Source organism: Branchiostoma lanceolatum, chromosome 5, assembly GCF_035083965.1.
Source record: "Branchiostoma lanceolatum isolate klBraLanc5 chromosome 5, klBraLanc5.hap2, whole genome shotgun sequence".
Classification (NCBI taxonomy): domain Eukaryota; kingdom Metazoa; phylum Chordata; class Leptocardii; order Amphioxiformes; family Branchiostomatidae; genus Branchiostoma; species Branchiostoma lanceolatum.
In genome coordinates, this window is record NC_089726.1 from 4,779,479 (window position 1) to 4,807,368 (window position 27,890).

Consider the following 27,890-nt stretch of genomic DNA (forward strand, 5'->3'; position numbering starts at 1 on the left):
CGAAAATTATTGCTTTCGAGACTTTGCAATAACGACCTTCTGGTAACGTAAAAGTGGATCATAGAATGTAGACCTTCTGGAGTATCTTATGATGTATATTCCAGCTATCTAAAGTATCTTGTATTCCAGCTACTTCGTTTAGCATGAATAGATATTAGATAAATACGCTTGTGCAATATGAGATACAGTTGTTTGTATGTGGGCCATCTCGTAGGGCCCTGTCGCACTTGTGCGTATATTCAAGTGCGCATGAGTTCCGCAGTAACATTTTTGTTGATTTAAGTAAATTTTACGGGGAGGAAGTTGTCTTCTACTTTGACCCACCGTTGAGCAGTCTAGTTATCAAACCAAAGAAATTACTTCTTCGGCTGCAAACTTAACCTAAACCAAAAACATGTTAATACGCAACTCATGCGGGCTTGTATATACGCACAAGTGTGACAGGGCCCTTACCAAGGATAAGAAACGTACACATTACGCTTCTTGCACACGTCTAGCGCATGCTCTAACAGAAGCAACTTGATACGGTTTTAATATTTTAGTCGTCATTTTGCATCAAGTAGGCTTCATTTGTGTTTTTCTTCATACAATGTCTTCATCCAAGTTAGTGATTGGAAACTTGTATAATACAGTGGATGGTATAAGGCACAAGTGTTGTAAATTTTTATCCATTTTGTATGTTCCATAACATGCATATACATATGGGTAATGGTTTGTATGACTTATGCAGCGAATCGTGCTGTATGTTCAATAACATCGATGATTTTAATGAACGTTGTGAATCACTGGGAGCATAGTACTACACAAAACAGGGACTTAGTTTTCAAAAAGTAAATATCCGATAATGATGAATGATTAGATTATTGTGTGCAAGTACTCGCTACTGTTGCATGTCATACACAGGGTTGTTTACGTAGATGGGTTCTTACTTGATTGCTTTCAGTCTATGATGTATTATTCAGAGCTTTTGATTAACTTACAGCAAAGTTGATTTGGACACAGAAAATTGTTAACGAGCCGTTGGCTGGTAGATTTTAAAGATAGCCCTGTCCGCACTCTGCATTGCTATATGAAACCAGAAAGCTTATACTGACAACAGCAGTACTGGTTTCCAGAAATATTTCATCCAGTGGGTTTCATAAGAAGTTGTCTACATGTTATATACGCTGGAACATGCAGAATCTAATGAGTAATTGGAAACTTCTTGTTTACTAATCATTAGTGAATTTTGACTCATTTACGTGGTGAATCACTGGGAGTATAGTGCTACACAAAACAAGGGCTTTATTTCCCAAAATTTTCCTGTTATGATACATGATTAGACTCTTGTGTGCAAGTCCTGGCTACCGTTGTACGTCACACACAGGGTTGTTTACGTAGAGACTTGTCTTGAGTTTCTTGTCACAGGTGGCTCATAAATAGTGGTATTTTGCACTGCTGGTCATGAAGGGGTTGAAGGGTTCTCACTTGATTGATTTCAGTCCATGGTGCATTATTCAGATTTGTTAACGAGTCCTTTGGGTGGTAAATTTTAAAGACAGCACTGTGTGCAATCTGCATCGCAATATAAAAAAAAAAGATGTTTGTACTGATGACAGTACTAGATTACAGCCAAACGGCAAAAAGAACGTTCCTTTGCTGGAGCAATACGCAGAAGCAGATTTTCCTTTGGTTCGTTGGGCTCGTCATCGTCAATTTAGTTGATTAGCATGGACAATTTCCAAGTGCAGATATCTTTGTAAATGGAACACCATATTGTTAGTTACTCTGGATACATTAAGCTGTCGTTGATCTAGTGTTGCGACTAGACACACGTATGTATCATTTTCAGCTTCATCTGCGACTAGAAACACGTATAATTTTCATCTCCATCTGGAGTGTTCTTCTTCACGTCGATTTCGGGTAATGTTGCAGGGTTGGATCCACCTGTAGTCGGCTCAGTTTCCCCTGCGGTGCTCTGGCGACTGCTGGCGGTGGCAGTACATCCACTGCTCTGGTGACCTCCATCTAATTGAGGGCGCGCCCTGTTCTCCTCTACATCTGCGAAAGTTGTCATTTCTATGTCTGTAGAAGGGCCGGTTTTAGCTGTCGTTACCTCAGTTTTCCCTCCGATCGTTCGCCGGTTGCTGGAAGTGGCGGTTGCTCCATTGTCCCGATGAGGTTCACCCAGGCCAAAGCGTGCCCTGATCGCAGACTTCCATTTCTGAATCACCTTCGACGTCATTGTCAGCGCCACTGACAGCAAGAGGCCTTGAGAAGCATTCAGCACTATAAAGATGTACTCAACAACGCTGCTGTTGACGTAAGGGTAGATGAAGCCGAGAATCCAGGTGAACCCCGTCAGAAAGGAGATACGTAAGTAGACCCAGGCCTTGCTGCTCTGTGAGCGCGAATTAGCAGCGTCGGCTATCTGAAATGACTTCCGTATGGCCAGCAAGACAAATGTGACCAAGACAGCATTGACCAGAAGGGAACAGAGGACAGGCACTCCAAACGCCACTAGACTGGCCGTCGGATTGCCGATCCAACAGCTCTCCCCGTAACCCACCCTGACAGAACTGCCAAATTCCACAATTATTGTGGGAACCACTACAAGCACCGGCACAAGCCAGGTATACAAGAGGTACTTGTACATTTCCACTCTTTCTAAGCCATCATGAAATGTAAGAAAGAGATCAATCGACAATGCGTTCATAGATGTGAAGGCCGTCAGCAGAAGGTAGTGCAGAAGAATGACAAATGCCGTACAGCCCGGTCCTGAAGGGACAATCACTCGTGAAACAAACATGGCTTCAGCAGTTACCATGCATATCATCATCTGACACTTCAGCTTCTCCGGGACTTTTTCCCACCGGCCTGACCTGACAGTATGGAACACGAAACCAAACACGGCTACGATAGACACTACGATAAGACCCAGGGTTAACCTACCCTGGTCAGGGTCCCTACTGCTCCTCGTGTCGTTTGAGAACAACTGCAGTATGCACTCCCCGCAGATTGACGCTGTTGTGTTCAGAATGACCACCTGCTCAGCTGGGCAGGACATATTAGAGCTCAACAGATGGACACTGCCATTGGGAAGGACACTAAACTCGTCAGATGTGAAAGTTAAAGCGGGTTTGCTACAGTTTTGTGAGGGAATGGTTTGGTTTGATGAGTCCTGACTGTTGCTAATGGACGAGAAATGCCGGCACGTGTCTACAAACGGATCGTATACAGTGTCGAGGGGGCACTGGTTGGGATTGTTTCCACCACTCTCATCGACATCAAAGTTGAATAGACGAGTTAGTGAGGTTTCAAAGAGACAGTCATATCCAACACAGCTTCCGTGAAGGTCACCGAACCTTGCGCGACCAAAACCAACAGCGGCACCGCACCTTAGATTTGTGGTTGCCGTAAGGGAAAGTCCTTCACAAAGAGCACAGTGTAGGTTTCTGTAGGTCTTATATCTACCGAAAACAGGATAACTGTAGGACATGCAGGCAGCTACGTCACAATTTGCATGTGAAAAGTCTGCCTTGGCGGAAATACATCTTCTCCCATCTTGAAGCTTGAATGCTAGCTTGTTTATACCAAGGCAACCGCCCACTTCTACATCTTCAACAACACCAAGGGTACGGAGGACATTGCTGTACTCTTGAGTAGGGATTTGTGCAGAAGAGTTAAGCTGTCCAGAACACATAGGTCGGACCTGAGTACTAGATAGCTCTGTCATAGCTACATTGTTACACATAGCACAGAATATGTTTCTGTAGTAGGTTCTGTGCGAATAATCTACTTCCACAGGTGACCTGTAGACCGTGTCACTGGGGTTGAAGGGATCCACCTGTTTTAAACACTGATCCCTTGTGAAGTCATCTTCCCATTCGTCAGGGCAGTCAGCAACCAACCAATAGGACGGCCATTTGACAAAAAAGCCAGACACGCACTTCCACTTGAGACGGTGATGGTCAGGTAGCCAGTGCTCTAAGCTGTCTTCTCTGCAGGTGTAATGAAGTCGTAATAAATCAATTGATTCTAGGAAAGGAAAACTATAATGCTGTGCAGGTAGTTCAGAGATGGCATCCAATGCTGTTATGAGTGTTTTTCACTGCTCTCAAGTAAAAGATCATGACCATGTCTTATTTACAAAGAAATATGAATGCTTATCTTTTTACAAAATAAATGTCATAATACAGAATCCATGGTTCATTGGAATATTCTCTTCAAAAACCAACGTCACGTAAATACAATGCACATAGCAGAGCACATCAGTACAACTTCAGTTATGACAAACAGTCATAGTTTGCTTTGTCATCCATTCCTTTAGTTTTGTTATGAACATCTTTACTGCTCATTAAGCCGGTCATTAAGAAGGTCAGCAAATTTCAAAACCGCCAGAGTCGAGCGTATTACTATTTTATTTTTTTCCTTAAAATCTACCCTATCCCATGGGACGAGGCTAGGAGACTTGAAAACATCAGCCGATTTCTAACATCACGCTGAAATCGAGAGGGCACCGGTCGTATTTCGAATTCAGCCGAAAATGGCCTTTAGACCTCACAGTCTCTTCGGACGAACTATTTTCTTGCCGTGTGTCGCTGGCTCAAGAAACATCATACTTCTCAATGTAAATTCATAATTACTTACTCGTAATCTTCACAGCAGTCACCAAAGAAACGACAGTCATTGTCACAAAAACAAAACGTTCCTTGTTGCCTCGCCCAGTCAAGGTCTCCACAGATATATTCTTCTTCGCACTCTTGTCCGATGAAGCTCAGGGACGTAGGGTCTGAGAAGGACATGAGACAGCAACATATGTAGAATGGTCAATGCTAGGGAAAATCTACAATGCTTGGGGTTCATTTCAAAACCTTTGTTTGGAAAGATTGATGAAACATGCTTTAAACGCGCTGGTCAAAATCCTCATGGGCCTGTAACGTTATAGCATATCTTATAACCTACTAAAACATTAACAAAAAATATGAAAATTCATGGTCTTTCTGTTACTTCTATTCTAACTCCATGTCACTAGAAGTCATCGTGAAGTTTTGGCATTCATCATCTTTAATATTTGATGTAAAGTAGCGGTAAAAACCAATATACAACTGCAGATTTACAGATGTGAGAATACATTGTACTGCAGCTGATTGCAGTCTTCTTCAATTGTGCTTACCGGCGCATTCCATCACGTTGCAGTAGTCCCACCTCAATGTCGGGTCTGTGGTGTAGCACCAGGGCCGCTCCTTGTTGTCAGGGTTACGGCAGAAGTTTTCCTCCAGGCCTGCATCAGGATGAGCCTGTGGTGTGTGGGGATGGCTGTGGGGGGACTGGGAGTCCCATCTCTGACACACCCGGTCCCCTGCCCTGTAGAGTAGTGGCATGCAGAATGAAACATTCACATTCACGACATTCGGTCGAATCTTGTTCTTTATTTGTCAAAGGAAAACAGTCGCATCGTATGTCGAGAAACAGTCGCATCGGTTGAGAAGGAGTGGGGGGGGGGATTCGGCAAAGTATCTGGAGCGAGGAGCGAATCAGAGGTATGTCGAGAAACAGTCGTCTCCAAATTTGAGTCGCAATCTCCTCCCTAGGTCCCAATTTATTCCTGACCACAACACAACGCGACAGAAATGCGTTTAAGCTTACCTATTCATGTGCCCTGCGTAGCTCCTTCCCTTGTCAATTGTGTAGAAGCATCGTGTTGGAACGGCTGGAAATATAAAGCAGACGGGAGAAGTTTGCTTTAATAAAACGTTTAAGTTGTGTTTTTAAGCATTGTGATATGTACGATGTATATATCTTGAACTTACGTACGAGTGAATAAGATTGGTGTATAAAGAGAAAATCGTTGAAGAAAGACAGATTGCAACTGAAGAGTATCCAGACCTGCATTACTAATAATAGTCAAGTTCTAACCAGAGATTTAGTAGGGGTGGTTAGTAGTGGGTATTGAAAAGAAGAGGAAGAAAAAAAATATTCAAAAGGTGTCTATCACCTTATGTTATTGTCTATAGAGTCTTTGAGATTACATGCCTTATAACTGACAGTATGAGAAATCTCGTATTGTCAGGAGAAGTTGCTAGCTTTTATTCGTCCACATTGAAGAGTAGAAACAAAAATAAAGAGCTCAGGTATACCGTCACAGGCGAAGACATCGTCGCAGTACATCCACCTGATGAGGGGGTTGTTTGTGTAGCACCACGGCCTGTCCTTCCCGTCCGGGTTCCTACAGTAGTTCTGCTCCAGCCCTGCCGATGGGTAGGCGTCGGGAGTGTAGTTATGGGTGTGGGGGTACTGAGATGTCCAGAACTGACAGGATCCGTCCCGGTTTGCAAGGCCCCTGTAGCTTGTCCCTTTGTCGTGGAGATAGTAACACTCTGAAGACATAAGACGTTACATTGTAAATGTTGTGCGTAAAAAGAAGCGTTCCAGAGCTTTACAATTCCAAACCTAGAATACAATTTAGCATGTTGACGTTATGGTAGCCACATGAAGTCTAGACCAACTTGATTGTTGTGTTACCTGTTATAAAGTTTAACTCCCAAAGATATAAAAGCTAAACCTTGCCCCAAGCTTAGTAACTACATCTAATAGCACGCATATTCGATATTGAAAAGATTGGGAAGAATATCACATTGCTAGCAACTGACTGTCTCCTTCCTCCATTATTCTTAGTCTGTTTCTGAAAAGAGAGGTCGATTTGTCTTGCCGTGTTTGTGTGTCCGCCATCTTGTATCAATCTTTTCCATTTATCTCTGTTAACTTAGTATTTTGTTCTTAACAGCGTCAGAGTTCCCTAATTCATGTTGTTGTCGCATGGCATCTTCACAACACTCTACCAAATGAATAATTTAGTGCCATGAATACTTTGTCCTATTTGTCAGGAATGACTGTATGTGTGTGCAGAACTCACCACAGTTTTTCTCATCACTGTTGTCACCACAGTCATCTCTGCCGTTACACCGGGTAGCCGGGTGGAACAGGGCTCCGTTGTCACAGGTAACAGCAGCTGGTGAAAAGAAGGGACATTGTTGAGCCGATTAGAAAAATGTTCTTCATTCCTGTCCTGAACCGCAAGGACATCAGTAGATGCCTGAAAGTGCGCCTCTTTCGGGCACTTATACTCCCCATAGCTACATATGCTTGTGAAACTTGGACCTTAAAAAAGACAGATGAACTTCTCCTATTAGCCTTCGAAATGAGATGCCTACGGGCAATTCTCTGCATCACGCTCCGTGATCGCATACCAAAAGTTGAAATCAGAGCCAGAATCGGGGCAAAAAAGACCATCGTTGAAATGGTACAGACGAGAAGGCTGAGGTGGTTTGGACGCGTCATAAGACGACCCCCACAAACATTAGTGTACAGAGCCTACAGCCAGGAGTTCGCTACCCCCAGACCCCGGGGAAGACCGGTACCACCGAAGAGATGGAAAGACCAAATTGTGAAGGACACGGGCTTAAACAGTCGGGAAGCAGAGGCTAGGGCAAGGGACAGGACTGCCTGGAGGATCCTCGTGGAAAGCAAGGGGCCAGTTTCTGGCCTGAGCACGTAGGCAGGCATTCCTGTCATAACTACTGATGAACCTCAATAGAATAAATCTAGCAAATCAGGGCCTCATTTGCATCATTTCTACCATAGCCTTTTTTTTGATAAGGTAAGCCGTTCAAACTTTGAACAAAGCAAATTAGGACCTTATTTCCATAATAAGTGAGAAATCTTCAGAATTCGTCAGTTGTAGAGGTCAACATCATCGCGTATGAGGTCGCGGAACCCTACGATACAAACAATGTTGCCATTGTACTCACGACAAGACTCATCGCTGCCATCGCTGCAGTCTTCTATCCCGTCACATCTGGAATAGCGCTGTATGAAGTCGCCACAGGGAACGAGGCTTTCGGTGCCATTACATTCTTTCAGCAAATCTGTGCATTGTCCATTGCTGCAGGCCATCTTGCCTTGTCGCTCGCCTGCATCATGCATAAGTAGAAACATTATATTAGCTAAATTACATTGCCGTAGATATATCATAATAACATCTTTTATAACTAAACAAGTACGTTTATGAAGGTTAGACATCCAGGTAAACAATATATAAAGACAATTCAAACTCTGCAACTGGATACCAGGTGAACAATATATAAAGACAATTCAAACTCTGGATCAAATTCGGAGATTTAATTCCGGATGTTTCTAAACAAGTAGTAATATAACAAGAGTGGCAAATTTAACTAATTAATAATTTTTTTTAGGTGTAAGTAAAAAATTTCCTATTAAATAATTGGAAAAGTCAATACACGGGTGTGCCGTGCCCATACTTACAGCAGTTCTGCTCGTCTGTACCGTCTCCACAGTCGTCCCTGTCGTCACACAATTGTGTCTTGTTGATGGCGGCCCCGTTTGAGCAAATCTCTTCATCTATAATTAAAAAAAGATATTCACAAAGGCAGAATCAAATCTATGCTTTGAATGTATAATGAACTGGCAGAAGTCCTGTTTACTTCAACCGATTCGGAGTGGAAGTGAAAACTATTGCTGTACGTCTTAATAAGATATCTCAGTCTAAGTCTTTGTTTCTCACACCTGCAAGGCCTGCTGTCGACAATAAAGGCTGCCAAGCCACAAGCAGGACAAACTATATTTACATATTTCATACGTGCCTCATAGTAACATTTGTTCCATAATCTACCGGCATTCAGGTAGTCATGGAGTTAGTTAAAGGAGACCTAAAGACCAGAAGGGGGAATTATTTTCCAATAGATGATAATTTTAGGAAGTGAAAATGAATACTTTTTACAGTATACGATAAAGTACCCTCCACTCCAATGCGCAACAAAAATCATTCAGTATTCTACCGAAGTCCCCAGATATCCCTCTATTTTCTGATTAATCAAATTAAACAACCTCAGCCTGTGGCTTCTTACAATGTACCTGAAAAGGCCTGACAAAAGTTAGATTACGAAAAGAATGTCAGGGTGGTTAAGAAAAAACTCGTCTTGCTTTGTGTTCATTTATATCTTATTAACAATTGGCCTTCTTATTGTGCTTAACCCCCCTCATCTATGCCAAAAATACCCACCATTAAAGATGTATGTTTACATATAGGGAATACTTCGACGACGGGGAATGAGCCAGAGTGACATGGGTAGGGTCTGCAAGGGGTTAGTGAGTATCATATTGTTTTAAAAAACACCCCTTGCGTAATTCACCATAAGCAAAATTCTGTAAAAAGTCGGCTGATTATGTATTCATTGATACCTAATCTAATGGAAAATAACACCGCCTTCTAAAGTTTAGGACTGCTTTAAGTAATGACTTACCACATTTCATTTCGTCGCTGCCATCGTCACAGTCGACTATCCCGTCACAGATCACCTCATGCACGTCACAGTCGCCGTCCATGCAGACCGTCCTCTCAAATCCGGAGCAAGCTGGACAGACATAAGAAGGTGCAGGTGTGATAAGCAGCTATGGTATCACAGACGGTCTGTTAGAATTGCGGCAAAATGTTGGTTTAAAAATGTTTGTGAATTGGCACATGGACCTTTTAAATCTTTTGGTGCATGTTAGTCCCAGGATTCTCAAAATCTTGACATCATTCACTCTTCTCTCATTCTGCTTTTTTTTCTCTCCCATTAGATGGAATATTGTGTGCACTTAGCGTGGCCTTACACGGTTTATATGTTAATGCCACAGCCTCATTGGAAATGTGATCGTGCGGTTATACAAGAAATGAGCACTAACCTTGGAAAAACTTCACCTCCATAATTTCCATAGCCATAGGCATAGCTACCGAAGAGGTCAATTCCAGGCGCCAAAACCGTCCTGTAGCGAGAAACCCGGACAGATCAACTTCGTGCAGGCGTATTTCTCCGCCTGTTTCCACTTCAGTACCATTACGAAAATCTTTAGCAGGGAACGGTTTTACAGACTCAAACCGTTGCCCTAACACTGAACGTGAGATTTCTACCTCCCGAGCGTGGTAGTACCACAGGTGGACTCGGGAGAGCGTTATGGGAGTCTGTAGATCAAAGGTGAGGATCCAGCTGACCTCTTCCGCTGCCCGCTGCCAGCCGGTTCTCAGGTTGGAGTCCAGAACATAGCCGGCGACATGTCGGACACCTTTGTCGTCCTCCCATTCGTCCGGTGTCACCCATGTCGGGTCGGTCTCCACCCAGCCACCTGCCAGTGACAGCCTTACATTAATATTTCATGCACTTGTGTATTCAACAAGTCGTGGGAAGAATCCGAGCGAGCTCGATGGAGTGGGTGGGTGATGTATTCATTGCCCCCCTCCCAAAAAGAAGTTATAGGTTAAAAGGGAAATGCTTGTTTTTCGTGGAACAGCATGCCTAGATTTGGACCACGTGAGTGGGTCCTGCTAAATACATCAACCACGTCCGATATGCTGTGTATTGGAAAAACAAAAGTACAGCAAGTAGATATGCCTCTCCTCTATGTCAACCATTGCGTAATAAAATCCATTCTTGAGCTATTCTCTTTCAAAGGCTGAAAAAAATCAGCGCCTTTGGCTTAAAAGCCGCTTGGGGCCAAAACCTACAACACTTACTGACTGCCCCAAGAGTTATCTACCACTACAAATGACGACCATCACATACGAACACGAGATTTAAAAAAGAGGATGCCCCTGGCTGTAGTACAATGGGGTGCCGCCAGAGGGTCCATAATCGAATCATACATCCACAACTTCTCCAGTTATGCTGGCCGGAGACGAACAAGCACACAGCTTCCAAAACATAACCTTGGTAAAGGTGATTTGCCAATTTTGTAGCGGGATTTAATAGAAATGGTTCAAACTGGAAATATTTATCTCGACTCTCTTACATCAGGGTATCCCCTACTCTTATTAAGAAAAATCATACTCTTAAAGGGACGTATTGTAGAATTTGGTGGGCAAAAAATACAAATACTCAGAATTTGAAAAATCTACATTAAAGGGACGTATTGTTAAAAAAGAAAGAGTACATAAAACTTTTAAAAAAGAAAAAGAGGGAATTTCATCAACATATCATTGACAAAATTTCTTCTCGGTAAGTTCGGAGGAAAAAGACCTCCGAACTTACCGTCTGTTTAAGTCATTGTATAAAGAAGAAGAGTATTTTTCCATCAGCAACATCAAACACAGAGTGGCTACTACTAAACTCAGGGTTAGCTGTCATAGATTACATGTCGGAACAGGAAGGCACAACCGCACGCCTCTACAACATAGACTTTGTCAACATTGTAATTTAAATCGAGTAGAAGATGAGCACTGTGACATTTCGCCCTAGATTGTAGATTATACGATAGCGAAAGAAGTGTACTTTTTAACCTTATCAAAGACAATTCCCATATTTCGAACATCTACATGCAACAGACAAATTCATATTTTTATTACGCCTGGATAATCCTTGTATAAGAAATATTGTCTGTCCATACATTTACACATGTGCAAAGAAGCGAGAAGAAGTCGACTCTACTGGACTAGCTTAGTTTAATAACACGTTTGTCTACTCTATATGTTTACAGCTTGTATTGTTGTATTTGTGTCCTTGTATGTTCCATGTGTTAAGTTAGACGACCTGTACCTAGCCCCTCGGGGCATGAATGCACAATAAAGGTCTTTCATTCATTCATTAATAAACGACGATAAACGCAAATCGCACAAAATCTGGCTTATTTGCATATTATTTAGCGGCCCCCGTTTTATAACATGCAAATAAGCCAGTGTAGAACGCTAAGAAATAACCGAATCGACCATTGCGGTCGGAGATCAAGCGTCACAGGAAATCGCCACAAGTGAACAAACTTCAGACTGTCGCGCGTTCGATCGCGTGTTCGGTGGTTCGTCGGAATGTTGGACGAAATGGCGGACAAGTCAAGCGACGGTGGGGATTGCATTTATAATTTGTTTTCAAGACGTTCGCACGACACTACAAAGTCGCATCCATACGTGATGAATATTGCTGTGCAGAGTAATAAGGTAGATTCAACTAATGATGTAGAAAAATAACCAAAAACATCGTGAATTTTGTTTTATGTTTCGATCACAATATGCCCCTTTAATGCCCTGCTCACTTCGAAATCACAATTTCTCCGCGTGCAAATGCCTTTTTACGGCATCTAGAACATTTTTGCAATGGAACTAACAGCGGTTTGAAACATATTACCCAGTTTTAGCTATATTGACCATTGCCAAAGGGTAATTTTTCTTTTTAAATTTCAAAATTAAGCGAAAATTAATGCGCGCGCTGATGCTTTCCATAAAATCTACTTGCTGTGGCCTAAGAAGAGCTTCATGAGATCTGCTGTTATTTAGGTATGGGACCTGCTGTTGGTTAAGGTTGTTGTTTACAACAGGAGGGTCTATGTTCAGGTGGTGTCACAACCTTGTAAAGATTGTTTTTATACAATTAGCGAAGTAACCGTCCAGAAATATAAAACAAAAATTAAAGTATGCTGAAATGGGGTTGAACATGTCAATCATGTTAAGATTAAAAATAAAAAAAAAACACACATAGAGGACCTTTAACCTAGTGTAAGAAAACTGCCCAGTTTGTAAATGTTCATTTGTAAGTCCTCTCACTCCTAAAAATGTAGCCGAAAATTGTAAATCTTTTCGAAAAAAAGCCAAAGTGTACAGTTGTAACAGTTGTTTAATACCGGTAATGGCTGTTACGCCCGCTATAGGACATGATAATGCATGACGACTTTCCTCTTATATGTATGAAATAATCTGTCGATTGTCGATCATAAATAGAGATATGTGTCTATGCTTATATGTAAAGGTTTGTCTGCGGCCAGTCCTACAGTAAAGTATATATATTGCGGGTCCTGCGGGATAATATAGCATGTGGTAATGCATACAGGGGAAATGTTTGTCTGGGGCCGGTCCTTAGTGCCCGAGAAGCTAGTGTGTTACACCGATCGCGAGGGTCGGTTATACCCGCTCTACGCAGCCGGAACCGCGTGTGGTGGATACAACCTTGCAAAACATGAATACAACTTATCTACCATGAAATGTCAATATGACGTAGTACATGTACAAAATATCTACATGTATGTCAAGTTTCAAGAATTTTAATGTCGTGTTCTTAAAATGGTTGTATTCATGTGTATGAATTCGTCAATAGTCTAAGCTTACGTGTGTTATAATGTAATACTGCATGCACAATGTAGTATCCACCTATGGATTCAGTATTCTACAAGTTGACGTGGATAACTAGCTGCTTACCCGTTAGTGCAAATCCACCAGACAGACAGTGACCCAGACCGAACAGCAGCACCAGTGATGTTCTGATGCTTAAGGTTCCCATTCCGCGGGAGGATGGCCGGCCCTTGTCACTGACCGCTGTCCTGCAGGCTGAACTGCGGTACACCGTCGCAGTTTTTTTTTTAAATACGAAAATCACCACGGCTTGAACTGCCGAACGCTCATGATCATATAAACTGCCACGATAGATGAGGGGTGGTAGCCAAACAGGCTACATGATGGCGTTTTAGTATTACCAGCTACAGTTTTGATAAATAATCCTTCTTGAGAACTTCAGTCGAGGCTGGGCTAGCGTTACCTGTGGTATTTCATTTGCATCTTTATGTGTGTCTCGTGATAGTCACCTGGTGATACAGACGTCATGAAATATTTGTTGTTTTTCTAGCTCGTCTGACTGCCAGAATTAATTTTTTATCCCACCCCCAATCAATTGTAAGCTTAATCATACATCTAAGGATTTTTGATTTATTACACTAGGTTTGCATTGATCTAGATATATTGAGATCCTGCAGTTCCAAAAGAACCGCTAGGGGGTCCAAACCTACACACATACTCTCCCTCCCAAAACCTATCTACCACTACCACCATAGTATGTTCAGAACACAAGATATGAAACCCGGAAGTTCCATCCGCTGCAGTACCAGTCAGGCATTCTCGAGTTATACTGTTCCCCCCCCTCCCCCCCCCCCACACACGAACTCTGTACAAAATATAACCGTGTGTGTGTGTGTGTGGGGGGGGGGGGGGGTTATAACTCGAGAATGCCTGGATGGATTGTTTTCAAACTTGGTAGGTCTTCTCGAGACCTCGAAATGAATGAAATTAATGTAACGTATATGGTGTATTATAAGGCCGCATGGGCTGGGCGCAATCATACCTCCGGCGAAGGTAACAATGCTAGCAAATCAATTGATGATGTTCCCTCCCATTGTCACGCTTTCCACTTGGTACCATATGTCCGTAAGAATATCAAATTCCGCATTTCGGTAAAACAAGGCATGTACGTATACCACTGCAACTATTTCATTATTTAGGCAACGCACGTCACTGTGCCAGGGTATGCCCGGCACACGGAATGCCGTCTATAGTTTCCCCAGAGAAGCCGATCATGGCGACCGGCTTGCTCCTGCTTGTATGTCTGCTGTCTATCGGCCATGTCTCTCTACAGATTGTTGGCCCAGACGAAGGGTGCACCTCCTCTGACTTCGCATGCAGAACAACCGGCGACTGCCTATCGTTGGCATTTATGTGTGATGGACACATGGATTGTCAAGACGGGTCTGATGAAGAGTGCGCGGGTCTAGATTGTTCGTCGTCCGATGTTTTCGCCTGTGTCACGAACGCCCGCTGCCTCTCTCTCGCTGTGGTATGTAACGGTATAGATGATTGCTCAGATGGGTCAGATGAGGGAAATTGCACAGTGTGCCCCTTGCCAAACTATGTCAAATGTGGAAGTGAGGTCAGCAAGTGCCTCCCTCTACAGGGGCAATGTGACGGTTTTGATGATTGTGAAGATGGTTCGGACGAGGAAAATTGCACAAGTAAAGAGTGCCACAACCCCGGCGATTTCAAGTGTGAAACTGGAGTATGTGTCAGTCCAGATTGGCAATGTGACGGTTATGATGATTGTGAAGACGGTTCAGATGAGAAAAATTGCACAAGCATAGAGTGTTACAACCCAAATGATTTCAAGTGTGAAAGTAATGGAATATGTGTCCCCCCAGAGTGGCAATGTAATGGGTTTGACAGTTGTGATGACGGTTCGGATGAGAAAAATTGCGCAAGCAATGGGTGTGACAACCCCGACTACTTCATGTGTGAAAATGATGGAGTATGTATCAATCCATTTTGGCAATGTGACGCTGTTGAGGATTGTGAAGACGGTTCAGATGAGAAAGATTGCAAAACCAAAGAGTGTCCCAACCCCGAAGATTTCAAGTGTGAAAGTAGTGGAATATGTGTCCCCCCAGATTGGCAATGTGACGGGAATGAAAGTTGTGATGACGATTCAGATGAGAAAAATTGCACAGTGTGTCCCTTGCTCAACTATTTCAAATGTGAAGGTGGGATCAGTCAGTGTGTCTCTCCAGAGAAACCATGCAACGGTGTATATGATTGTGAAGACGGTTCAGATGAAGAAAATTGCAAAAGTAAAGAGTGTTTCGACCCTGACTATTTCAAGTGTGAAAGTAATGGTGTGTGTGTCCCCCCAGAGTGGCATTGTGACGATTACAATGATTGTGAAGACGGTTCAGATGAGGAAAATTGCACCAGCAAAGAGTGCCACAACCCCGGCGATTTCAAGTGTGAAAGTAATGGAGTATGTGTCCCTTCAGAGTGGCATTGTGACGATTACAATGATTGTGAAGACGGTTCAGATGAGGTAGATTGCACACTGAGCAATGAGTGTAACAACCCCGGCGATTTCAAGTGTGAAAGTAGTGGAGTATGTGTCCCTCCAGAGTGGCATTGTGACGATTACAATGATTGTGAAGACGGTTCAGATGAGGTAGATTGCACACTGAGCAATGAGTGTAACAACCCCGGCGATTTCAAGTGTGAAAGTAATGGAGTATGTGTCCCTCCAGAGTGGCATTGTGACGATTACAATGATTGTGAAGACGGTTCAGATGAGGTAGATTGCACACTGAGCAATGAGTGTAACAACCCCGGCGATTTCAAGTGTGAAAGTAGTGGAGTATGTGTCCCTCAAGAAGAGCAATGTGACGGTCATGATGATTGTGAAGACGGTTCGGATGAGGAAAATTGCAATAGCAATGGGTGTTTCATGTGTGAAAGTGGTGGATCATGTCTCCCTCCTGGGTGGCAATGTGACGGGTATGACAATTGTTTAGACGGTTCCGATGAGAAAAATTGCGAAATAGAAGAGTGTTACGACCCCGACTATTTCAAGTGTGAAAGTCATGGAGTGTGTGTCCCCCCAAATAAGGTATGTGAAGGTGACGATGATTGTCCAGACGGTTCAGATGAAGCAAATTGCACAGTGTGTCCCTTGCCAAACTATTTCAAATGCAAAAGTGGTGGCAGCCTCTGTATGCCCCCGGATTGGGAATGTGACGGGAGTGTCATATGCGAAGACGGTTCAGATGAGGAAAATTGCACAAGCAAAGACTGTTACAACCCCGATTCTTTCAAGTGTGAATTTACTGGAGTATGTATCCCTATAGGTTGGCAATGTGACGGCATTGTTGATTGTCTAGACAGGTCAGATGAGGACAATTGCAATAGTAATGAGTGTTACAACCAAGACCATTTCAAATGTGAAAGTAATGGAGTATGTCTCCATCTATCGTACCAATGTAACGGTAATAATGATTGTGAAGACGGTTCAGATGAGAAAAATTGCACAGGAAAAGAGTGTTACAACCCCGACGATTTCAGGTGTGAACGTGATGGAATATGTCTCTATCCAGAGGGGCAATGTGACGGTAGTGATAATTGTGAAGACGGTTCGGATGAGAAAAATTGTACAAGCAAAGAGTGTTACTACTCCTACTTTTTCAAGTGTGAAAGTGATGGAATATGTGTCTCTCCAAATCATAAATGTGACGGTTCAGATGATTGTCTAGACGGTTCAGATGAAGCAAATTGCACAGTGTGTCCCTCGCTCAACGATTTCAAATGCAAAAGTAGTTTTAGTCAGTGCATCTCTCCAGAGAAGCAATGTGACGGTTACAATGATTGTGAAGACGGTTCAGATGAGGAAAACTGCACACTGAGCAATGGGTGCTATGGGCCCGACGATATCAAGTGTGAAATTAGTGGAGTATGTGTACCTCCAGAAGAGCAATGTAACGGTCATGATGATTGTGAAGACGGTTCATGGTCAGATGAGGAAAATTGCACAAGCAAAGAGTGTTACTACTCCAGCTATTTTAAGTGTGGAAGTAGTGGAGTTTGTGTGCCCCCATCTGCGCGATGTGATACTGACGGGAAGGATGATTGTGAAGACGGTTCAGATGAGCACTATTGCAGGGAAGATGAAGAGTGTGCCATACCCGACTATTTCAGTAATGCCCACCCAGACTGGCAATGTGACGGTGTCAATGATTGTCGCGACGGTTCAGATGAGAAATATTGCACGGTGGAACATTGTCCCTTTCCCATGCATTTTTGTGAACTCGGTTCCTGCATCCCTGACACGAAGCGCTGCGATGGCGTCCGTGACTGTCACGTCGACGGGTCCGATGAGAGTGGCTGCGGTAAGTTAATTTTCTCATGATGTTAATAATTGGATGGCGGTTTATGTGAATTTCTTGAAATTTGCAAATCCCAGATATAGGTCTTTAATTACTACACAATCCAGAAGGAATTCTCAATGTTGTAAAAGTAGAAAACAAAGGACAAGGATCTTGACTATACAATAACCATGAAAAAATCAATTCGTACTATATTTTCGTATCGCCTGTTATGTCACATATCATTGTAGGCTCGTTCTCATTGAAATGTGCAAAATGTCGCTTGTCATTACGACTTGATATGAAGCAAAGTACTGGCTTTCTTAATTTTCCAACAACACCTACCATGTTTTAACTTAAGGAAAGATGCACTACAGCATATTGGTTGATGGTTTGGGAGAAATTGTAGCCATGAGTCGGATTCCACCTCATGAAAAACAACTGTCGCATGAGAAGACAAAAATTCAAAGAATTGAAACCTGAGCAGCCGAAAACTTAAAAAATTCAGTTCCGCGCGAGCATTCTGAATGGTTGGTTGACGGGTGAAGCCAGGTAGCCAGGCCTTCTGTCAGATCAAGTCAGATTTCTCCATTCACTGATCTTGAAATTGAAGGTTGTGTAAGGTGTCACCAAATTCAGTACCAATACCCCCGGGGATATTTCCTTTTTTTGTTGGATAAAGGCCTTTAAAATTTCTTGAATGGAAGTGTTTTGGAATGGTCCTTTTATATATTGGGTGGCCAGAAGTTATTTAAGGATATTTTCAATTTTGCCCAGGTGTGATTTTGGAACAGTCCGTTTTTGAATGGGAGAGAGATGTAACCAGGTTACAGAGCGGTGGGTTAAATTGAAAAACAAATTATTCCCCAACAAATACAAAATATCAATATGGAACTCATACAGATATGATAAACACACAAGTGTAACCCTCCCCCTATTAAAAAAAACCCTTAGGAATATATGTATTGTGCATAGTGTGTACCAGTACCGAGTTAAAAAAAAACACCTTAGGACTGTATGCATTGTGCATAGTGTGTACCAGTACCGAGTTCCGGTGTGAAAACAGCGGCAGGTGTGTGCCACCATCTGGAGTGTGCGACGGCGTCAACGACTGTGAGGCCGCATCAGACGAGCTGACGTGTCGTGAGTTTCATACATTAAGCCACACTGACTTGATTATACGGATGGCATCCGCGTGCGCATGTATTTTGTCCGCCCTTGCCCACAAAATGGCTCATTAGAAGATCTGATACATATATTTCTTCACATGGGTTACACATTTTGCTCTTCCGGCGTTTGCTCTTTTTTCTTTTTTTTTTCTCTCACGCTCGCCTCGGTTTGGGGTGCCCAGAGGATGACACTGAATATATACATGTACAATCATGGCTTAGATGGCTTGAGACAGCGAGGCACAAGGTGTATATTTGCCTGGAGCCTCCACGGTAACCACCTTTCCGTAACTTGAAAAGTAAATGCCCTTGCCTGCAATGGTGTTGTAAATTTCCTTAGGCCTGCACAGAGGACAAAAATGTTGTGCTGCCGGTAACTCGACCAACCCTAGCAAAAATTACCGCTCCCATCCTGTTTTTTTTGGTTGACTGCTGGTAAGGGAGCTAAATTCTAGATCTGACATCTAGTGAAGGAATTTAAAACTTCAAGTCTTTTACGCTCAATCAACAGATGCGGACTTACAACAGTTGATATAATGTGTAGTACTGCTTTGTTCAGTTTATTAATGTATTTGTGATTATATGCAAGTATAATTATGATTTGACGTTGAGAATACCACTGACTGATGCATTTTACACTGCTGTAAGATTTCTGTTTGATCACTTCGGCCGAAATCTTTAAAAAGGAAAAAAAAGATCAAAGTAAAACAAACAAAAATAGGAAAGAGAGAATCCATATCTACCGACTAATTCTTTTCTGGACCGTAACCGGATACAGCATATTTTTGTCTTAGGTCGTATCATATCTTATTGAGGGTAATGTACTTAGTAAATAATGTATACATCCAGGAAATGTCGTGAAGGATCTATCAATCGTAATTGTAGATTGTTGTAAAAAAATGCTTACTTCTCATTCCAATGTACATTTTCTTCAGAGTCGTGTGCAGAGCAGGGACTGTGGCAGTGCGACAGCGGCGAATGCATCAAGAACGCCTCGGTGTGTGACGGAGACAAGGACTGCTCTTCTGGGGCAGACGAAGAGAACTGCCACAGTAGGTTTCTTAAGACATATGTGCCATTTATTCTGTCAATGATGTCATCGTTGTCGTTATCGTATTGATATCTCCATGTACATTCCGTTACTTACAGCCCCCTGCAGTGGTCTCCAGCTGGAGTGTGACGGGGGGTGCCTGCCGAAATACCGCGCCTGTGACGGGCTGGAGGACTGTTCGAACGGGGAGGACGAGATCAACTGTACGGCTGGAAGTGGGGGTCAGTTAATGCGTCATGCAAAACCTTGTAGAGAAGATTTTTTTTAGAAGGATTAAGATTGTGTGTAAGACAAAAAAGTATTACAATTTTGATAAACCTATACTCACACGCACAGGTTGTGGCGCTAAGCAGTTCTCCTGTGCGGACGGTTCCTGCCTGTTGGAGTCTCAGCTGTGTGACAACCTGACGGACTGCAGTGGAGGGGAGGACGAGGACGACTGTGGAGGTAGTCAGATTAGCTTTCACTGTTTCACTGTTTCAAGTGGCGTCAAATGGCCGAGCGGCTGGGCTAGCGGACCCAAGATCGAGAGGTCACGGGTTCAATTCCTGGTATCCCCGGCTAGAAGTTGTGTCCGACTGGGAAAGGCACTTTCCTGGGCACTTTCGATGACTTTCCTCCCTCCACCAAGGTCAAAATAGGTGCAAAACTTCAGCGAGGGAAGTAAAAGGTGGCGGAGGCAGAGGGATGGGATTCGCTTCCCATACCGTGCCTTAGAAGTGTATAACGACATTAACGGCCTACAAAAGGTTGTGGGACAACCTTTACGTATTACCTTATGCATGAAACGCACCATCTAATGTTCTATAATCTGAGAAAGCCAATCACTTTTACAAGGAGTGTGAAAAAAGTCTCACTGAAGAAATATTCCTCACAGATGTCCCACCTCCCGGATTCCCGCTTGGTTTGGCGAGTCGGTACATTCCCGATGTTTACGTCACCGCCAGTTCCGAGTACAAGTCGGAGTTCGCCCCGTCCCAGGCTCGGCACACGCCTCCGAATACACCAGGATACTGCTGGGTACCGAGTTCTGTGGTGGACCAATGGCTTCAGGTATTGCTGTTCATTGTGGTCTAATCTAATCGTAGCTATGAAGAATATGCTCTCTTCGCAAGATAACAGTTCCTTCATTTGCCCTTAATAACGGTTATCTTGTGTATATACATATTTTTTTCAACCTGGAAGTCTAACCTTCATCGACGCAATGTGTTCTATCTTCGTTCACTAGATACGTATAATGAATAATACGATTATCAAGCATCTCTACATAAATCTAATATGTGTATGTTTTACTGCAGGTTCATTTTGGCAAGACGACTGACGTCACCGGCGTGGTCATCAGTGGAGGCGGCTCGAACTGGGACCTGGGCAGTTGGGTGACGTCATTCACTCTGGCCTTCAGCATGGACGGCGCTTCCTGGGCACCGTACCAAGGCAGCAGCAACAGCGTACAGGTACGAAGAATCTGTCTTGAACGGGAATGTATAATTACAGGTTTGCGTAGCAAAACCTTTGTTGGATCCGTTGGCATGTGTGGTGGCCGCCATCTTGAATTGTGTCGTCACAGGGTCGCCATACCATTTTATTGGGAGGGGTGTTTTGTTTTGGGGGTCGCTAGCGTTCTCTCTATTTCTAACAAATCGGCACACGACTTTCACACATTCAACTCAAATAAAAAGAAAAACTCAATGCCAATTCATATTCATAAAAAGATCCCGTAATCGCTAAACTAACATAGCAAACCTGAAGTATATGTAGCACAAATACTTAACTCTAGTGCAAATTATATGCGGGGGCTGTTTCATAAAGACTTAGCTTGAGCCAATTCTGATTGTGTTAGAATTCGTCGTTGAATAATACAACGTCATGAATAAATACTTGTTTCTTAAGGTCATATGTCTATTTTCATTCAGGAACACTAGTCGCTGTAAAAGAATAATTCTAAGGGTTCAGAAAGAAAGTACGATGTATAAATTTGAATATGTAAGATATATTATGTATTTTCAAGTGCAATTAAAGCCTCCAGGAGTGGCTCATTGCAAATCTCTAGTAAACTGCCTTGTACATCTGCACTTGCTCTGAGTAACATGGAGCTAATCCATGCCACAACTGTAGTCGTGACTACACTTGTTGGCATACCATAAAGTTTTACACAACGTCATCTGATCTGTAGTGGTAAAGTATTTTGGAACTGTTATGGGCCAGTTCATATTTAGTCTGATGCATTCAATTTTTGATATATATTGAACAAATAAATAAATAAATGGATAAATAAATAAATATATATATATATATATGTATATATACCAAAGTCATTTTGCATCAGTCTGATATTTCTGAGGAGTTTTGCTCATTCTTAAGTGTCTGGCGTCTTTTTGTGGCCTGGTTTGGACATCAACCTGCTTTTTTTCTTGCACAGGTTTTCCAAGGAAACCGAGACCGGTACAACAAAGTGAATCGTCCTCTCCCAGCTCCTGTGACGTCACGCTACATCCGCCTGTACCCGGCAGGCTACGAGGGCTGGGTTGCCATGGTGATGGAGGTCTACATCACAAATGGTCAGTCTGCAAGTAGTTCCCTAACCTGAGGCACGCAAAGTCAACTGAAAACCAGGGCCTCACTGCAAAGCAGTGTAGCGCACTGAGTTGGGCCACCCTGGCTAAATAAAACAGAAACAAACAAACAAACAAACAAATTGTACTAAATGTTTCCATAAATCATTTGCTACTAAAATCATACAGAATTTCTAGGTTGTAGCAAAGTTATATCAAAATAAAGAGCTAACCTCCGTTACGGCAGGATAGCTTTGCTTTGATAGTTTGATAGGAAACTTCTTGAAGACTCTAAACATAACTACTGATGTCTTGGACTATTACCCTAAAACAAGTATGAGAATCATGTACGTTATATAGCTATCCTATTACCCACCCACAATGTCCCTGTAGGTCTCTGTAGCAGCAGCGCAGTTGAGCACCTTGTTCCAATCAGTTGGAAACTGTGAGACCCCGTTTTTTTTTTAATTTAAAAATCCTGGAACAAGATATCTCGGTTGGGGCTACAACAGTCTGCTGATCTCTACAGACGAAAGCACATGGTTGACGCAAGACGAGTACGTCCCATTGGGAGTCGGACTGGATCCCGGGGAGCCTTCTGCGGTTCCGAAGATCCCAGACCTCCACATCACCGCTTCATCACGAGGGGACGACTTCTACCCGTGGCTGGCTCGTCTGAACAACGGGGAGGGGCAGCAGCTGGGGGCGTGCTGGTCTCCGGCTCTGGGCGATGACACAGAGCAATGGCTGCAGGTACCTATTACCTCCGTGAAGGAGGTTCACCTTCTTCAGGGTACTATTTCTGTCTGTATTAGTGTGTTCACAGCTATAACTCAAGTTCCTATTGATGCATTTGCTTGTATTTTGGCATGTTGGTTATTATTGAGGTCCGATGATGCACAATGGGCACTTAGGCGGTTTGAAAAAAATGAATGTAAACTTACAGAACGACAACCCCATTCTTAAAGTAGTGTGGTACAGCTTTAGAGTGCCTTTGTCTGGAAAGCGCTAATTATAGGTCCAGGACTAGAGTTTTGTTCTGGTAGGAATCAATTTTTCTGATTTTTCATTGTTCTTCTAATGAAAATGCTAACGTGAAAGCACTGGACTCTTTAAACAACAAACTAACAGCTAACAACAAACGTCCATCAATGAAAAAAAAAGATCTGAAGTGAGCTTTCTCCTTCACACTCCAGATTAAGCATGACAAAGTGTACGAAGTTGTCGGTGTCATCACCCAGGGGGCTTACAACATGGACGACTGGGTGACGTCATACAAACTGGCGTTCTCTGTGGATGGGGAATGGACAGTGAACACAGGCAGCACCGGGCACAGTGGAGAAATGGTCAGTTCAACATCACATTATGCGAACAGACAAGACACAGTGATATTCAAGAAAAAAAGAGTTCAAGACACCGCCTTTATGGATATCTATACGGCCCAGTGCTGGCCTATCGATAAAGTCATAGTCAAGTCAGTCTGTTTTGTGTGTTTTTTAAGTTTCCATGTTACTGTTTGACAACATCCTCACAACAAGGTGTAACGTTACAATGTATGATTTGTTTTCTTCGTTTCAGGTGTTCCAGGGGAACAGCAACAGCCATCGCTACGCTCGCAACCTGTTGGACAACCCGACATTTGCACGCTACACTCGCTTCTACCCGCTCACCTTCCACAACCGGATCGCACTGAGGGTCGAGATCCTCGTGAAATATGGTCAGACGCATAATTCGTTTCATCGACTAATGTTTGTTTTGAATCTAATACTATTCATTGGTATTGGTGTTCTATTTAGGATTCCAAGATAGTATCTTAACTAAGTCGAGGACATGCAACATACTGACATACTTTCAGAATAAAACGCCATTCTGCACTCACGTTGATAGGCTGACTAATGATTGTAAGTGGAGTCACCAGCTGATGTGTTAGGCTAAAGGGCAGTATACCGACTATACAGGTACACATTGTTATACATCTTACATTGAGTCCACCGACTCACAAAACAAACAGAATCGAAAGCTTGAACTCATGATTGTCATATGAATGAGGTTGATATATATATATATATATATATATATATATATATATATATATATACATGTATTACCATTGATGTTCATCACAAGGTTCCGGCTGTGCAGCCTTCTGTAACGGGGAATGCCGACCAAGGGAAAGTTTCTGTCTGGCCTTTGACGGATGTGTCCCGCAGGACTATGAATATGGAGACAGGTAAATATATGAACTTAACAAATTTCCCTACAGAAATGTTACTTTTAAGTAGCCTTTGTATACATTTTTAACGAATTTTATGCTTTACTTGTACTACTTACATCTTACATCTTCCCCAGGTAGGCCCGCAAGGCCTGTCAATTGAGAGCCTTCGCCACTTGTCCCGGTCATGGAAGACCCAATCTTCTTCCAGTCTGTCTAGTCTGCCCAGTCTATGCTTTGTTAATATTTCTTGTATGTTATCCTTCCATCTTTTTCTGTGTCTACCAAGAGGGCGCTTGCCTGTTGGTTTGAACTTGAAAGCAATCTTTGCGATCCATTCATCTCCCATTCTTTCGACATGCCCTAACCATCTAAAGGCTACTCTTTCTATGTCTTCCTCTATGGATGTTGTTCCAAGAATTTTTCACGAAAATGCTACTTGTGCTGCATTTGAGTTAAGTTAGAGAATACGTTGAATGAGAGTGCCATTGTAACAAAGTGTGCTGTTATCAGGTTGCAATATAAGTGTGCACGTAGAATTGCCATCGTAATTATGCTGACAGACTAATATGAATATGGACAACTCAATGTAAATGTATCTTCTCAAAGCGAATAGTTAACACTCATGTAAAGCTATAATATCATCAATAGAAATTTGAATAGAATCATCAGATTGATAAGACGTGAATGCAGATGCATTGACGCTCGAGTTCTAACTGCTAACAGATGCAGAATAGTTATTATTTACAGTAATAGTCTTTATTACATATTCCTGCCCAGATGAGCTAAATGCATAAATGTCCACATGTGGTCTATAAGAATCAAAAAGCAAAATGTAAAACATGAATTGATAAAATGCTACATTCTAACATTGAATAGTAAAATAATAATAAAAATATTAATAACACACTAAAATATTGGATCTGTTCGGGCTGCAGACCTGTCTGTGAAGATGTCCTGGAGGCTGAGTGCGGACTGGAATTGACAGTGAAGTTGGAGGATCTTGGATGTTTGGGTTCGTTCGTTCATCTTTTACTACGATGTAAGGTAGCTCTACCATTTATCGTCCTATCTATTGAGAACGTTCGCAAAATTTTATCTTAAAAATGCACAGACAGCCAAATTTGTAATCCATGGAAAGAAATACAATTTTTTCAGGATGCAAACCTATTTCATTGCTTTGTTTAAAAGAGGACCATGACTAAGGATCAATTCATGCTGATACACTTGCATAATACACTTCGACAATGACCAAATGTGGACGATGAAGATAGTGTGTAAGATGAATGGTAGCGCTATGTCAGTTTGTTGTACATATAGGAGTGGGCATAACTAGTTCCTGGGATGCAGGGATGGGGCCAGGCCTAAGTGATGCAATGCAATGCATATATTTGGAACTCTTTGCAACAACGCTTGATCTTTTTCGGAGATTACATTGTGATCTGCTAGCATGAAAGTGCATTTCTGTTGGTAAAAGCCACCATAAAGCTAATTCCGAACTGTAACTTCCAACACTGGCTAGAATCTTGACTTACCCAAATTTTCGGCGCTCGCAACGTCACTCATATACAGCTGCCATTGCCTCTGCTTTGCCTTGTAGAAATCGACAGCCAGTTCAGTCCGTGTGGGGATGGTGACGTGTTCCACGGTAGTCAGGCTTGTGACGGCAGAGACGACTGTAAGCAAGGGACGGATGAAGCAAACTGTCACGGTAAGACTTCTCGTGCTACCAAATAACTGATTTAAAGAGATGCATGTTCGCAGGGACGTGGATGTAATAGTAAAAATCTTCTGACATCTCTTTTTGTCTTCCCTGACTCCCAGATTTAGACTGTACAGAAATATCTAAAGACACAAGTACTAGTAATATTGCTACACAATATTGTTTTTGTTGCCCTCACTACTTTAATGCCTATGCTCTGAAGCTGATCAATGTAATGACTGAGCCTCATCCTACTCAATGTGATGCTTGAACCTTACCCTACTCAGTAGAATGCTCGAACCATATCCTACTCAGTACAATGCTTGAACCTTAGTCCTACTCAATATAATCCCCGAAAATAATTTCATGAGGTTGGTAGAACAAAGGACATTGGAGATGTATTTTCACACAAGCCTCACCTGCTGACATTTCGGTATCTGTCAATCACCTTCCTCAGAGCTTCTGACTGGGGTACTAATAATCCTAGTCAATATAATGTTAGAACCATAAAATCCTGCTCATGTGATGCTTGAACTTTTTGCTACTGAAAAATACTAGAACATATCTCGAAGTAATATTATTCTTGAATAGCTTAAAATATGTCACATTGCTTCTGTTACCCTTTCACCAAATCATAATCTACCTATCTTTTATTCGTATTGACATATGAGAGCCACTTACATTCTGCACTTTGTGTTCCCTGTGTATCAAGAATGTGCGATGGAATGCCTGACTGGCATAAGTGACCACGTGCACTGCATTCCGAGCGGATGGATCTGTGATGATCTAGACGACTGTTCGGACGGGAAGGACGAACGAGGCTGTGCAGAAGGTACGTGTTTGACTGGTGACTTAAAAAAGGACCATGATGCAATCCCTGCTCTGCCTTCTTTCGTGACGTTGAAAAATGACAACAGTTTTGACATTATTGCTCTTTTTCAAGAATGTGCTTTTTTGCCTTCCGATATTTTTTCGATACCCTTGTTACCAGTTCCATCCCGTTCCATACCAACAACCACCCAGCCCCTTTGCAATTCATCCCGATAACGACATACGAAACTTGCCCCCAGTGGGTAACCTGTTCCAGCAAGGATATTGTGACTGCTTGGGTGATCGGGTGGGAGAAAAAGGTCATGACTGGCCCCAAGGACACTAGACGAATTATTCGTATAAAATCTCAGTGTGTCTTCCACTTTGGAGTAATTTAGAGAGATCTAAGAACAAAAAGTTGAATTTTGGTGGTGTTGTCCAAAATATAAAGGTAGAATGTATGTAAACGTAATCTATAAGTAAGTAAGTCCCCACTATTATTTCTAGGGCTTTGCCTTATTTACATGGTTTAACTGTTTGGTGTACGTACTTTCCATGACAGGAGTACCGAAACACTGCTTTTTCACCTGCCGCAACAACGTTACGTGTCTGTCGACAAGTCAGCTGGGGGACGGACATCTGGACTGTGATTACGGCGAGGACGAAAAGCCAAGTGACAGTAAGTCGCAACCGTAGTAAACGGGAAACAAACAACTGATAACCTTATTCAGCACACAATGTATAATACACTGTAAATATGTTACTATAATGTAGATTTTTTCTATGGACAAAACCAGCATCTTTATCTAACAAGTGGTTTAATCTTAAACCATCCTGCCAGTATATGTACAGTAACACATATAGTCTTTGGTGCAACCATTGTAACAAGTTTAATATATTATGCTTGTAAGATACCAACATACCTTTCTGTAACATTGAT

The 27,890-nt window shown here is 42.5% G+C and overlaps 2 protein-coding genes across 2 annotated transcripts; one reads left to right on the forward strand and one right to left on the reverse strand.

Moving 5' to 3' along the window:
• Window positions 1-1,005: 1,005 nt before the first annotated feature.
• On the reverse strand, window positions 1,006-13,298 carry LOC136434841 (uncharacterized). The gene is made up of 11 exons (XM_066427914.1): window positions 13,217-13,298; window positions 9,727-10,164; window positions 9,303-9,413; window positions 8,305-8,400; window positions 7,791-7,952; window positions 6,896-6,991; window positions 6,120-6,359; window positions 5,629-5,692; window positions 5,156-5,346; window positions 4,630-4,771; window positions 1,006-3,980 (listed from the first exon to the last, which is right to left on the reverse strand). Exons 1-11 carry the CDS (start codon window positions 13,296-13,298, stop codon window positions 1,844-1,846), a joined length of 3,759 nt encoding a protein of 1,252 aa, XP_066284011.1. The 3' UTR covers window positions 1,006-1,843.
• A 1,005-nt stretch (window positions 13,299-14,303) lies between these two features.
• LOC136434842 (low-density lipoprotein receptor-related protein 2-like) lies at window positions 14,304-27,646 on the forward strand. Its single transcript, XM_066427915.1, has 14 exons — window positions 14,304-17,478; window positions 18,487-18,597; window positions 19,559-19,675; window positions 19,773-19,895; window positions 20,011-20,121; window positions 20,552-20,727; window positions 20,973-21,128; window positions 22,094-22,232; window positions 22,756-22,979; window positions 23,423-23,572; window positions 23,805-23,943; window positions 26,039-26,149; window positions 26,853-26,972; window positions 27,513-27,646. Exons 1-14 carry the CDS (start codon window positions 14,331-14,333, stop codon window positions 27,644-27,646), a joined length of 4,959 nt encoding a protein of 1,652 aa, XP_066284012.1. The 5' UTR covers window positions 14,304-14,330.
• The last annotated feature ends 244 nt before the right edge of the window (window positions 27,647-27,890 follow it).